The 14,047-nt window shown below is 52.3% G+C and overlaps 2 protein-coding genes across 5 annotated transcripts in view; one reads left to right on the forward strand and one right to left on the reverse strand.

The window, feature by feature from the left end:
• The first annotated feature begins 1,532 nt into the window (after positions 1–1,532).
• ARAF (A-Raf proto-oncogene, serine/threonine kinase) lies at positions 1,533–12,925 on the forward strand. Of its 3 annotated transcripts, none has more exons than XM_059156897.1 (16): positions 1,533–1,665; positions 2,946–3,140; positions 3,302–3,405; positions 4,176–4,278; positions 4,372–4,526; positions 4,635–4,733; positions 7,239–7,398; positions 7,502–7,529; positions 7,620–7,765; positions 7,859–8,061; positions 9,785–9,961; positions 10,066–10,112; positions 10,574–10,692; positions 10,935–11,066; positions 12,026–12,160; positions 12,345–12,925. In XM_059156897.1, the coding sequence occupies exons 2-16, from the start codon at positions 3,045–3,047 to the stop codon at positions 12,477–12,479; spliced, it is 1,839 nt and encodes a 612-aa protein (XP_059012880.1). In that variant the 5' UTR covers positions 1,533–1,665; positions 2,946–3,044; the 3' UTR covers positions 12,480–12,925. The 3 variants fall into 3 exon arrangements, with proteins under 3 accessions (XP_059012880.1, XP_059012882.1, XP_059012881.1); XM_059156899.1 differs by having other exon boundaries at positions 7,257–7,398; XM_059156898.1 differs by having other exon boundaries at positions 2,986–3,140.
• The window catches only part of SYN1 (synapsin I), a 47,059-nt gene continuing 45,934 nt past the window's right edge, over positions 12,923–14,047 (reverse strand). The window contains exon 13 of one of the 2 annotated variants that reach the window (XM_059156896.1): positions 12,923–13,976. In XM_059156896.1, the coding sequence (XP_059012879.1) occupies positions 13,949–13,976 (28 nt within the window). In that variant the 3' untranslated portion in view covers positions 12,923–13,948. Of the gene's footprint in view, positions 14,015–14,047 lie in introns of both variants that reach the window. The other variant, XM_059156895.1, reaches the window with a different exon arrangement.

The following is a 14,047-nucleotide window of genomic DNA, read 5'->3' on the forward strand; positions in this document are numbered from 1 at the left end:
TCTTTTCCATTTTACCACATAAGGAAGCTGAGGCTCCAAACAGGAGAATGTAGCCAGTTCAAACACCACAGAATTCACACTGTTGGGGAAATAATTAGAAAATAAAAATCTTGTGCTTGCTTGTGAATCCCTTCCACAAAGGTAGAAAAGATTGAAATAGTTTTATTATTGAATAAACATTAAACCAGATGGCAACGTGCAACTCAAGCAATGTGCTAAAAAGCTTTGGAAGAGGGGCGCTTGGGTGGCTCAGCAGGTTAAGCCTCTGCGTTCCGCTCAGGTCGTGATCTCAAGGTCCTGGGATGGAGCCCCGCATCGGGCTCTCTGCTCAGCGGGGAGCCTACTTGTGATATCTCTCTGCCAAATAAATAAAATCTTTAAGAAAGAATTAAAAAAAATTTTTTTAAAGACCTTTTAAAAAAAAGCTTTGGAAGACAGAAAGAAACATCTTCTATTCAGCCGAGCAGCTCTGACCCGTTATATACACGTTCTCAAGAATGGCAATTTGTCCTCCAGCAAGAAAACTTGACAGCACTGTTTGCTATCCATAGTTTATCTCCAATCCACCTGGAGATCGGGGTCGCCATCTGCCCTTACTCAAAGGAAAAATAAAACACCTATCTCTTTGACAAGCAGGTTAACAACATGGGGCCAAGAGCCTAGGTCAAATTCCTACCCAGACGTGAAGATAAGGGTACTAGACTCGCTGATGTTTACACTTCAAAGAGATGGCTCCAAGGCCCTTGAGAACAACATTCCTGGGTAATGATATGGACAGGAGGCCTATTTAGCTTTTTACAAGATTTACATACATCTGGAAGGGAGAAGGAAAAACTTCTACAAGTTTTCTAAAGGAAAAGCTCTAAGAAAAAGGAGGATGGAAAGCCTCATTCACTTTTGACACCAGGGAAAATTCGGCTTTTGAAAAGTTCTTCACCCTACAAGGTCTTTCCCCTGCTCTGTGCCCCATTCCAGGTCCACACTTCCCCTCCCCTCTTTAACATGGTCACCTATGACTAATCTCCCCCCAAATCCTTACCAAAGCCATTCCTCAAGTAAGCTGCACAGAATGGGGCAGGATGCTTCTGCTAGGGCCAGACACCCCGGCCCCGGCCCGACCTGAGACCCGCTGTTATCAAAAGCTATGACTACAAATTTCTTAGAACTGGCAAACGTTGCAGTTCTGCGGTCTGATGGCAACTCACTTCAAATATGGTAAAACCGAGACACAGGGAAAGTCCAAATGGCTACCTAGGGCTTCGGGTCACTGGCCCAAAAAAGGGCACTTAAAGATTCCCCTCCCAGATTCAAGAACCCCTAGAGTCAGCCCCAAGTTGTTGAAAAAAATTTCAGCTTTACTCCAGCTCGGCACGATGTGGGTTAAAGTCCAACGCGCGGCGCTCTCCACCCAACTGCGCCTGCGCGAGTCCGGACAGGCGAATTTCCCTCAGACCCTGACGTTTCAGGCAGTCCCTCCTAATCCGGAACACGACCCACATTCCGCCGGTCCTGCTTTGACAGGCGTGACCCTAACCCAATAAGGATGGAGAGGTGAATCCGGCGGAGCCAATGGTGAAAGTCCGAGGGGCGGTGGAGGCGGACTCAGCGAGGAAACAAGAAGACAGGCCCAAGATGGAGGCGGCGGTGGCCGTAGCGGCGTGACAGGTGAGGGCGGGTCCGGCGGGGTTAGGTTTCTGGAGCGACCGCCGGGCACGGGCAGGGAGCCGGGACCGAAAGTTTAGCTCCAGGATGGCTTCGCCTGGACGCCGGCGCCCCCCGCCCGGAACCGGAGGAGTGGTTTGACCTGGGGCGAGACCATCGTCGACAGCGGGGGTGGGGTGGGTAGACAGGAATAGGGGTGCAAGGCTGCGGGGGATGGTTTCGCCCGTCGCGTGTGGCAGTGCGCCTGCGCAGAGCTGGAAAGCCCTCGGTAGGCGGGGCCGGGCTGAATGGGGCCTGGGCTGTGGTGTGCCCGGACTCCCTCTAAACCTCCTTGAGATGTCTTGATGACCCTGCCTTGCCGGCAATGGGGAGTGCGTGGAGCTGTGGTTTACTAGTCGCGAGCTGGGCGAACGTTTGAGAATTTCTCCGTTACTTCTCTTTAACCCTACCCAGCCTCCTTCCATTGTCAGCAGTAATAGGTCTGTGACCCCTTCATTAGTTAGGGTAGAGTTTGGACCCCTCCACCCTCGCTTTCAAACTGTTTATCTCACCTCAGTAGTGTTTGGTAATGCACCATGTCCCTCCATTCCCCCATGACAGTGTCTGGTGATGTCCATTATCCATACTTCTCCCCACTACAGTCCCTTCAGCACAGTTTCTGCTGAGGCCCTATGAAGTCCCCATCATAGTCTGATGACAGCCATTAGCCACCTAACAGTGTTTGAGAGCCTGCTATCGTTACAGCCCAGGGCTTAGGGATTCCCCCAGTGCCCCTAAGAACACCGTTTGGTGCGGTTCCCATTTCCCCCCAACTAAGGGCAGTATCTGATGATCTCTTCCATTTCTTTCCCATCATCCTGTCTGTGACTCCTCCCTCACCACAGTATCTGGTAACCACCCTTTCTCCATTAAAAAGCCAGGACTGCCTGTTCATGTCCTTTATGGACGTAACACGCCCAACTGCAGTGTGGTTTGACTTCCTTGTTAACCCCCCAGCACAGAGACTGGGTACGCCTGTGCCCTCCAGGACAGTATGTGCTGCCTCTCCTTGTTCGTTACTCCCCTCTCCTCTGCCCCCACCCTATGCAGTGAATCCTAGACCTTGGCCCTTAAAATAGTGAGACAAACAACAGGAGAGCAGCCTGAGCAGAGGAGAGACTGGATGAGTTCGAGGTGTTTACAAGATCCCTTGGCCTTTGTGTGTAGATTGGGCAACAGCGGGGAGGGGGTGATGTGGAGCCTGGACATTGAAATTTTTTTTGTCCCTGCCACTTTGCTTCCAGACTGTCATTACTGGACCTCTGAATTCCTCCTGTGTTCTAGGAGCCCCATGGCACCTGCTCAGCCCCACCTCAACCCGTCTTGACAAAGTCCTAGGCTCCATGGAGCCACCACGGGGCCCCCCTGCCAACGGGGCCGAGCCGTCCCGGGCAGTGGGCACTGTCAAAGTATATTTGCCCAACAAGCAACGCACGGTGGTGAGTCTGACGGGCAAAGCTGGCAGGAGGTCAGGGCAGATCCAGTTATGACTGGGGGTGGGGGGGAGGAGGTTTCTACAGAGGCCAGGCAGAGTCAGCTGGGGTCCATGTTGGGCACTGACCACCCCTTCCATCCCCCGTGTGCACACACAAATGCATAGGTGACTGTCCGGGATGGCATGAGTGTCTACGACTCTCTAGACAAGGCCCTCAAGGTACGGGGTCTCAATCAGGATTGCTGTGTGGTCTACCGGCTCATCGAGGGGTAAGTGTGCCCCTACCCTGCCACTTCGCCTCCCTCTACTGGGCTCCCCAGCCTCCCATCCCCTCCTCGGAGGCCCCTGACTCCTTCCCTCTGTGGTGCAGTGTCCCGTTAGTCTTTCCTTAAGCTCAGTGAATCCACGAGTGCATGCAGCTTTTGTTTCATAACATCATTCGTTCACCGGCCTTTGAGGCCAGCAGCTCGTCTCTCCTTGACCCTCAGGTCCTTGTCCAGCTCCTGCACCCCATGTGGGAGTTCGTCTGTGGTGTTCTTTCACGATTTCATCTGTTTGCCAGCTCTCTGCGTCCTCCGCTTCCTCATTCTTGGTTGGTCTGCTGAGCTGGGCCATGCCGGCCTTCCATTTATTCCTCTGTCCTGGGCTTCCTGAACTGTTTTATTCCATGCCCACATGGCTTTTTATTTGTTGTCTCAGTGCCAGTCGGCCACTTTTTCAGGGGCTTGCTGAGTGCTTCTGGGATTTCGTGGCTTATTCCCCCTCACCTTGTGGTTAAGAGCATGGACTCTTGACACGGGCCAGCCAGTCACAGTCCTTTGTGGCCTTGGGCCAGTGACTTGAATCCCTCTGAGCCTCCGTTTCCTCATCTGTAAAATGGGGGCAAGGATAGTAACTAGTTCCTAAAGTTGCTGTGATGAAAATGAAACACGTCAGATGTTGCTCCATGGATGGTGGGCGTGGAGGGACTTTTAGGGGTTCCCTTCCTCCCACAGTCTCTGTCCACCCTCTCACTCACTGCCTTCCATGCTTCGTACAGGCGAAAGACAGTCACCGCCTGGGACACGGCCATTGCCCCCCTGGATGGAGAGGAACTCATTGTAGAGGTCCTCGAAGATGTTCCACTGACCATGCACAATTTTGTGAGTGTGGAGTGGAGAGTTGGGGCAGACTGTGGGCATGGTGTGGGGAGGTTCCTTGACCAGGCCTCAACTTTCCCTGCTCTGTGGCAGCAGGTACGGAAGACATTCTTCAGCCTGGCATTCTGTGACTTCTGCCTTAAGTTTCTGTTCCACGGCTTCCGCTGCCAAACCTGTGGCTACAAGTTCCACCAGCATTGTTCCTCTAAAGTCCCCACAGTCTGTGTTGACATGAGCACCAACTGCCGACAGTGAGCCTGGCCTATGGTGGGTGGGGGAATGGGGATGACAGACGCCACAGGGTTCTTACAGATAGCTGACCCTTGTCCTCTTGCTCCATCCTCTTAAATGCTCTCAAGGTTCTACCACAGTGTCCAGGATTTGTCCGGAGGCTCCAGGCAGCACGAAGTTCCCTCGAACCGTCCCCTGAATGAGCCGCTAACCCCTCAGGGTCCCAGGTAGGGATGCCTTAGCTGAAGGCCTGTTGTTAGGAGAAAAAGATCTGGAGGCCTTTGTAGATCACAAGCCGTACTTCATTCATTTGTTTATTTGCACACATTTATTGAGCACCTATAGGTGTGGAGCTGTAGGACATCTGGCAAGTCACCTAATCTTTCTGGGCCACAGCTTTCTTGTCTACAAAGAGGGGATAATAATACTTTTTACCACATAGCGTTCTGGTGAGAATTTAAATGTGTTGAGGTGTATCCAGTACTTAGAACGAGATCTGGTAGAGAATAAGAAGTCCCTACTAAGGGGCGCCTGGGTGGCTCAGTGGGTTAAGCCTCTGCCTTCGGCTCAGGTCATGATCCCGGGGTCCTGGGATTGAGCCCCGCATCAGGCTCTCTGCTCAGCAGGAAGCCTGCTTCCCCCTCTCTCTCTGCCTGCTGTTGTGCCTACTTTGTGATCTCTCTCTGTGTGTCGAATAAATAAATAAAATCTTTTTAAAAAGTCCTTATTAATTACAAGGACATATATATAAGCATCTAACTATTTCGTTAATTCTTACAGTATAATCATGCTCAAGTCTTTCCATTTTGAAATACATATTATTATTATTATTATTTTTAAAGATTTTATTTATTTATTTGACAGAAAGAGATCACAAGTAGGCAGAGAGGCAGGCAGAGAGAGAGAGAGGAGGAAACAGGCTCCCTGCTGAGCAGAGAGCCCGATGCGGGGATGCGGGACTCGATCCCAGGATCCTGAGATCATGACCTGAGCCGAAGGCAGCGGCTTAACCCACTGAGCCACCCAGGCGCCCAATACATATTATTTTTATCATAAATTCCCTTTTATTTCTCTTTTATGTTCAGTATTATAATACTGTAGTATTTCTTTTTTTTTTAAGATTTTTTTTATTTATTTGATAGAGAGAGACAGCGAGAGAGAACACAAGCAGGGGGAGCGGGAGAGGGAGAAGCAGGCTTCCCGCCGAGCAGGGAACCTGATGCAGGGCTCAATCCCAGGAACTTGGGATCACAACCTAAGCCAAAGCCAAACGCTTAACCGACTGAGCTACCCAGGTGCTCCAATACTGTAGTATTTCTATATTAAAGTATATTATTGCTCTAAGATAGCACAAATTTATAAGATATACATTGTATTTGTCTGTATATTGTAGGATGTATTCATATGGTACATTATATTAATATATCATGTGTTCTATGTACACTCTATAATATAAAACACATTTTTATGCAACATAAAATAGTGTAGGGCATTATGTTACTTTTAATTATGGGTATATGTGGATTACCTATGCATTTCATTTCAGGATAGTGAAAATACATTTGTGGGGCTTTTGGGTCACTCAGTTGTTAAGTGTCTGCCTTCGGTTCAGGTCATGATCCCAGGGTCCTGGGATCGAGTCCCACATTGGGGTCCCTACTCATCGGGAAGCTTGCTTCTCCCTCTCCCAGTCCCCCTGCTTGTGTTCCTGCTCTTGCCATCTCTCTCTCGTCAAATAAATAAATAAAATCTTTAAAAAATAGATATAATAAAAATTAAAAATAAAAATGCATTTGTGACATCAAAATATATATAACATGTATCTTTATGTATTTACATCTACATATAACATACACAGTTGACCCTTGAACAGCATGGGCTTGACCTGCTTGCGTCCACCTTACACGTGGATTTTTTACGTGCAGTATTATAAATGTATTTTCTCTTATGATTTTTTTAGAAACATTTTCTTTAGCTTACTCTTATTGTAAACATACAGTATATAATACATAAAACATACAAAATACGTGCTTAGTCGACTGTTTATGTTATCACTAAGGCTTCTGGTCAGTAGTAGGCTCTTAGTGGTTAAGTTTTTGGGGAGTCAGAAGTTATACATGGACGTTCACCTGGGCAGGGGTCGGTGGTGCCCCTAATTCCTACATTGTTCAAGGGTCCGCTGTGTAATGTTACTGCAGTACACATATTTGGAAACATTGGTATCTTAATACAGATAATGTGTTATATATTATATAACAACATATTTGAGTAGTGCACACAGTTAGAAGATATTACATATTACTTTCTTCCCCCCTATATTGTGTGGCTTGCTGTTCCTCCTTTAGGTCTTTACTCAGATGTCCCTTTGGGGAAGCCTTTCCAGATATCACCCATGATACTTTCTCTCTCTTTGTGTTGCTTCGTTTTTTTTTCTTTATTGTACCTGTCACCAATGGACATATTAAATATTCTTCTTTTTTTTTTGCGGGGGGGTCGCTCTCCTCACTGGAAAATGAGCCCCATGAGGGCAGGAACTTGTTTTCATTTTGCCCATGGTTTTATTTCCACTACCTAGAATGCTTTCTGCCAGTGGGCAGGCCCCCAGTAAGTGGCTCTTGAGGAAACGAATGGCAATAGTAACAGTAGATGGTGACTCTGGTCTACACATACGTTTACAGGGCTAGGGGGGCAGCTTTCCTTGTTCTTGCGTTCATCCCACAGTGATTTCCCAGCCTTTACCCCCCCTCCAGCTCCTGCGCCCCGCACCGAGACCCCGAGCACTTTCCCTTCCCCGCGCCGGCCAATGCCCCGCTCCAGCGCATCCGCTCCACATCCACTCCTAATGTCCACATGGTCAGCACCACAGCCGCCACGGACTCCAGCCTCATCCAGGTTGGTGGCAAGGGGGTCATTGCCTGAGGGCACCGGGCTGAGAAGAGGGCCGTTCCTCTTGGCTCCCGTGTGCCCTCTCTGACTCCTGGCCCTCTTCTTCCAGCTCACTACCCAGAGTTTCGGCACTGATGGTGAGTCCACCCCGTCCACCCCATGCCCCTGCATCACACCCCCTCACCCCTGTGCCACCTCTGCTCACACCTCCCCCACAATGATCGCAGCTGCCGGTAGTAGAGGTGGTGGTGATGGAGCCCCCCGGGGGAGCCCCAGCCCAGCCAGCGTGCCCTCGGGGAGGAAGTCCCCCCATTCCAAGTCCCCGTCGGAGCAGCGGGAGCGGAAGTCCTTGGCCGATGACAAGAAGAAAGTGGTAAGCTCCAGGGGAGCCTCTGATGGGGGCGCCACAGGCTGAGTGATGAGGGAAGCGGGCAGGCCCCTGAAATGCCGCCCATGTGGCCCACAGAAGAATCTGGGGTACCGGGACTCCGGCTATTACTGGGAGGTACCGCCCAGCGAGGTGCAGCTGCTGAAGAGGATCGGGACAGGCTCGTTCGGCACCGTGTTTCGCGGGCGGTGGCATGGCGATGTGGCCGTGAAGGTGCTCAAGGTGGCCCAACCCACAGCTGAGCAGGCCCAGGCCTTCAAGAACGAGATGCAGGTGCTCAGGTGAGATGACACGTGTGTGGGGTGGGGCAGAGGGACGGGGCACCTCCCCGGGGAAGGGCCAAGCTGGGGCGCTTCCCGCAGGTCAGCCACGTTTGTGTTGTGTTAATGAGCTCTTTCTCATTCAGGGAATATCCCTTTCTCCTCTGGGAAATGGCTTCGTTTCAAGGCCCTCTGATGATGATACTGTTTGTGTTCCGGTTGATACTGATATTAACTAATGTCTCCGCCTCCAAAACGTGCATCTTCTTATTTGCCTGGCACTGAAGTGGATATGGCCGAGGCCGGCCACGTTACCACGTGCCCTCACATTCATAGCTTGATGTTAAGCACATTGCCAGGAAGCTTGGGCCTCTCCTTCCCCTCTGCTTGTGTTACATTGTTAGCAGTAGGTTTATCCTACTGGATTCCTGTTACTAATCACAGTCATGCCATGATTTAAAGAACCGTGGGTGTTGTTTCACTTAGGATTTAGTCCTTGTTTTCATTAACAGTTGTAATTCTCTGCTTAATAAGCCCCTCATACTATATCAGTTCATTTGCCCTGAGAAGCCCTGGTGTTCCTCTTCTGCCGCTCTGGTTACTACCTACCAGTCCTGGGCTTGCTGACATGGGCGTGCCCTCTGACCAATGGGTACAGGTACATTACAGAGTTGATGTTCTCATAATTTCTTGTGCCATTTTAACATTTATCCTCATTATGGACACCGCAGTAAGAAAACTTTTATTCTCTTCCTCTCTGTGAAATGATTTGAGCCCACTGCTAGCCTGTATCATGTTAATATTTTAACTGTAATTGGACCACTGTGAAGAGCACTCCTGTCCTCCGTTACCCACTGTGACATGAGCAAAATCGCAGAGCACTGTTGGTGTTCGCATTTGTGTTGCCATTATACCCATGGTGACTCCTTTTGTAAGGAGGGAAGGTGTCCTCCTAAACTAGAGCGGTGGCGTCTGTTCACCGTGTCTCAGTTTCTTTGAGGTAGACTCAGGCACCCAGTGGCAATAACGAGGACAGTGACATTTATGGGGTGCTCTGGTAGGTGCTGTTCCAAGTGCCTTACAGATCATTTGGTACCCATTCTTGCCAACATCCCTATAAGGTAGCTAGTATAATGATCATAGTTTTGCAGTTGACAAAGGTGAGGCACCAAGAGGTTAAGTGTCATCCCTGAGGTTGCACAGTGAGTACCTGGGGAAGCCTGGATTGGAACACAGGATCTAATCCAAGTGTTAACTCCAAGCTCTATACTTCTGAGCCTCTTGTGGCAATTAACAGGAAATAGCCACACATTACTGGGTATCTTTACTGGCATGTCAGTATCAGGCTGCTGTATCAATGAAGAAGGTTGGCATTCCACTCTCTTGTCTATAAAATGGTCACAGGCCCAGGTCACGGTCAAGATTGGAGGTTGGCAGGTGTTGATGACATAGAGCCACTGGTCGATAGAGGGGCGGGGAGGGGGCAGTAGTCTCTCCTGCTTCTGTTGAGAGACTCGGCTGAGGAAGCTGGGGACATACGCCACCCCCACCAGGAGGGAATCCCTGCCCATCAAGTGTATCTCACAAATGCACTGAGTCTGGCGGCAGTCTGGCCCTGAGCCTCCTGAAAGGGCAGAAGTGCTGACAGAGGGCAGCAGTGAATAGCCCTGTTCCTGATGCTCCAGAAGTGAGTGATTGTTGCTCTTTTTCCTTCCTGTCCTGGTACTGCCCTCCCTGCCTGTAGGAAGACCCGTCACGTCAACATCTTGCTGTTCATGGGCTTCATGACCCGGCCGGGATTTGCCATCATCACGCAGTGGTGTGAGGGCTCCAGCCTCTACCACCACCTGCACGTGGCCGACACTCGCTTCGACATGGTCCAGCTCATCGACGTGGCCCGGCAGACTGCCCAGGGCATGGAGTGAGCCTCCCGGCCTGGGGACAAAATGGGGGGCGGTGGGAGGCTTGGGGTGGGGAGAGGAGGTAACCCCCCGGCCAATCTGCCTTCCACTTCCACCCCTACAGCTACCTCCACGCCAAGAACATCATTCATCGAGATCTCAAGTCTAACAGTATCTGCCTGTCCATGTGCGCAGGCTGGGCCGGGGTGGGGGCTTAGCGGGGTGGCTTTTGTTGGGGGCCTTCTGGGGATGCATGGAAGGGTCACATGGCATGTGGCTTAATAGGTCCTCTAAGGCAGGGGGAGTCTCTTGGTCAGGCTCAAGGCTGTGGCTGGTTTCGGTGCTGTTGTTGGGGACTTTGGACGGGGTCCAAGGTTTGGTGAACCGTGCAAGTCTGAAGTCCCACGCGAGGTGCTTCCTGGTCAGGAGTCATGGGGTGGGGGGGGGTAGCATAAGGGGCAATAATTGGGAGTTCCCTACCCAAGTCAAGATTGTAGCTAGTTTGTATGATATGGAGGGCTTCTGGTCAGGGTCAGGGGCAAGACTGGTGTGGGGGCATGAGTGGGAACCACCCAGTCAGGATGGGAGATGTGGCTGTTGGGAGCTCCTGTAGTGGCCCTTGACCCTGGTGGACATCTTCCTACATGAGGGGCTCACAGTGAAGATTGGTGACTTTGGCCTGGCCACAGTGAAGACACGGTGGAGTGGGGCCCAGCCCTTGGAGCAGCCCTCGGGCTCCGTGCTATGGATGGTGAGTTGGGCCAGGCTGGACTGGGGCCATCTGGGTAGGAGCTTGGGTGACTGGGGTGGGATGTGGGGAGCTGAGTGGGGATGGGAATGCTTGTGCCAGATGGGGGTGTCTAGACTGCTCGTGCTTTGCCTCACATCGGTGATCTGAGTTGTACCCAGTGTGGCTGGTGGGATCTGGGAGTGCGGCTGGCCATTGGCTGACCTCCGTGGTCCCCCTGCCTGGTCTGGTCTGCCCCATTGAAGGCGGCTGAGGTGATCCGTATGCAGGACCCGAACCCCTACAGCTTCCAGTCGGATGTCTACGCCTATGGGGTTGTGCTCTATGAGCTCATGACCGGCTCGCTGCCTTACAGCCACATTGGCAGCCGTGACCAGGTGAGTCCCACGCGTCACCCACAGTCTCCCAGGCAGAGGATTCCTTTCAGCCTCCAAAGCCTAGACTTCCTCCTTTGTAAAGACCAGGAATGCCACACTTGCCCCCAGAAACCCAAAATCTTCTGGGCTGAGAACTCTCAGAATCCTCTGGTCTTCCCTACCTAGAATCCCCTCCTTCCCTACACATCGACAATCCTCTGGGTCCTTGAGGTCCAGAACCCCCAGAATCCCGTCTACCCAGAACCCGCCATGGCCCCCAAACACCCAGAAGCCCTCTGGGGCTCGGGATACCTACAGTCCTCCAGTGCCTGCAGTACCCCAAATCTCCCAAGTCCCAAAGCCCAGCATCCCATTTCTCCTAATGACAGAAACCACCTGTGCTTCTGGACTACTCACAGATAACCACAGTCATTCAGGCCTTGGGTATCTGCCAGGCTTTTGGGGCCCTGGAACCCATGGTACTCTGGGCCCCAGGCTCTCCCGAGTTCTCCAGGTTCTTCAACCTGGAATCTTCCAGGCCCTCAGAAACCTGGGGTCCTCTAGGCTCTAAGAACCAAGCACTCACAATCCTACAGGCCACATGGACCCATAGTTCTCTAGGCCCCAGACCCCTGCAGAAATATAGGCCCCTGAGGTTTTGACTCCCCTGGCTCCTCCCAGACCCAGAACTTCATGTTTCCCCTGACTCAGTAGGCTTGTAAGCCCCCAGAAACCTGTGAGGTCAGGGATACCTGTAATTTTGGATTTCCCCCAAGCTTCAATCCCTCTGTTCTGCAGAGAAGCCCTGTGCTCAGAGACCCAGTGTCCTTGGATCCACTGGATCCCCATAGCACTCCAGATCCCAATACCCAGAGTGCCCTAGTTTCCCCCCAAAAGGAGCCCCCAAAGCCCCTTTAGAGCCACAATTCCCTCAGCCTCCCAGCCCACACCTCCATACCACCCCATTCCTGTCCCTCCAGATCATCTTTATGGTGGGCCGTGGCTATCTGTCCCCGGACCTCAGCAAAATCTCCAGCAACTGCCCCAAGGCCATGCGGCGCCTGCTGTCTGACTGCCTCAAGTTCCAGCGGGAGGAACGTCCCCTCTTCCCCCAGGTGGGCTGGGCAGGAGGGTTGGACACACTGGGGAGGGGGAGTGTGAGGAGGAGGACGACTCTGAGGTGTCCGCGGGAATTGTGTGTGTGCGCATGCATGTGTGCTTCCCCTGTAGGCTGGGGTTTGTGGCTGTCGGGGTGCCTACATAGCTCTGGACACCCCCCCAACCTGCCCCTGCCCCCAGATCCTGGCCACGATTGAGCTGCTGCAGCGGTCACTCCCCAAGATTGAGCGGAGTGCCTCTGAACCCTCCTTGCACCGCACCCAGGCTGATGAGTTGCCTGCCTGCCTCCTCAGCGCGGCCCGTCTCGTGCCTTAGGCCCTGCCCCCAGCGGCCAGGGAACCCATCTCAGCCTGCCACGCCAAGGAGCCCTGCCCACCAGCCAGCCAGTGTTCTGTTTCTGCTCTGATAACTGCCTCAGGACCCCCCCCATCCCCATCCCGGGAGATGAGGGTGTCCCCATGTGCTTTTCCAGCTCCTCTGGAATTGGGGGAACCCCCAAAGACCAACACCCCTGCTTCCTCTGTAATTTGATTTCCTCTTGGCTTTGGGGATACTTCTAAATTTGGGAGCTCCTCCATCTGCAATGGCTGGGATTTGTGGCAGGGGTTCCACTCAGAACCTCTCTGGAATTTGTGCCTGATGTGCCTTCCACTGGATTTTGGGGTCCCCAGCACCCCCTGTGGATTTAGGGGGGTCCCCTCTGTGTCTTCCCCACCATTCAAGGACTCCCCTCTTCACCAAGAAGCACAGAATTCTGCTGGGCCTTTGCTTGTTTATTTTGCTTCCCGACTCTTCTCATGGGGTTCAGAGCCGCTGAAGGGTGGGGGTGAGTCCAGGCAAGGAGTGGTTGGGGGGGGAGTGCGGACCACACAAACAGCGCCACTGCACGCATCACCACAGGCGGCATGATGAACGAAGACCACATATGCCAAGCACGGCACAAGAGGAGGCCACATCAGTCACAGACACAGACATCACGGCAAAGGTGGGGAAGTGGAGGACCACTGGCCCTCCATGTGCAAAGGATTCTGGGAGGATGGTTAGAGTTTGCATATTTAAAGATAGCTGTCAGAGGCAGGAAAGTGGGAGTATGGGTCCCTGGGGAACAGAAGGGTCCTAGCAGTGGGGGACCTCCCAGTGTGTCGGAAAGGGGCTGGGGGCGGGTAGGAGAAATCTTTGTGGGGCTGGATAGTGGCATCTGATGAGGCGGCTCTCCAGAGATGGGACATCCATGGAGGGGCTCCAGGGCAGGGGTTTCTTAAGGATTTTGGAAATTCTGATGGGGAACAAGGCATACTTGAGAGATCCAGGACCAGGAATATGGTTTTCTGAGAATTCCAGGGTTCTGGAAGGGGACTGAGTGGTGTGAGGACCAGAATGGGTTGCCTGGTATTTGGGAGCTTCTGGGAAGGAAAGTGCCCTCTGGGAGGCCAGGAGTAGAGGTCTTCAGGAATTTGGAGGTTCTAAAACTGAAAAGTCTTGAGGTGGTAGGGACTGGGCTTTTAAAGGGACTTGGGGATTCCAAAAGTGGGAGTTGGAGTTAGGACCAAGAGTGAGGTTTCCCCAGGGAGTAGGGCATTCAGCGGAGTGAGAAGAGGGGTCTCGGACCAGGAGAGGGCTTCTCAAGGGATTCGGAGACTCCAAAAGTGAGAAATGGATTCAGGGCCCAGAGAGGGGTTGCCCAGGAAGAATTAAGGGTTCTCAGGGTGGGGTGTCAGTCGGAGAAGAGGCTGGCGAAAGACTTCCTCAGGCTGCGGATGGTCTCAGCTTTCACCTCGTCCTGGCTAAGGCTGGGCCTGGGCGGGGCTGGTTCTGGAAGGTTGAAGGCATTGGTCAGAGACTGGGATTTGCTAGAGAGAGACAAGGTGGAGGCATGGGAGGAA

The sequence above is a fragment of the Mustela lutreola genome, chromosome X, assembly GCF_030435805.1.
Source record: "Mustela lutreola isolate mMusLut2 chromosome X, mMusLut2.pri, whole genome shotgun sequence".
Lineage (NCBI taxonomy): Eukaryota > Metazoa > Chordata > Mammalia > Carnivora > Mustelidae > Mustela > Mustela lutreola.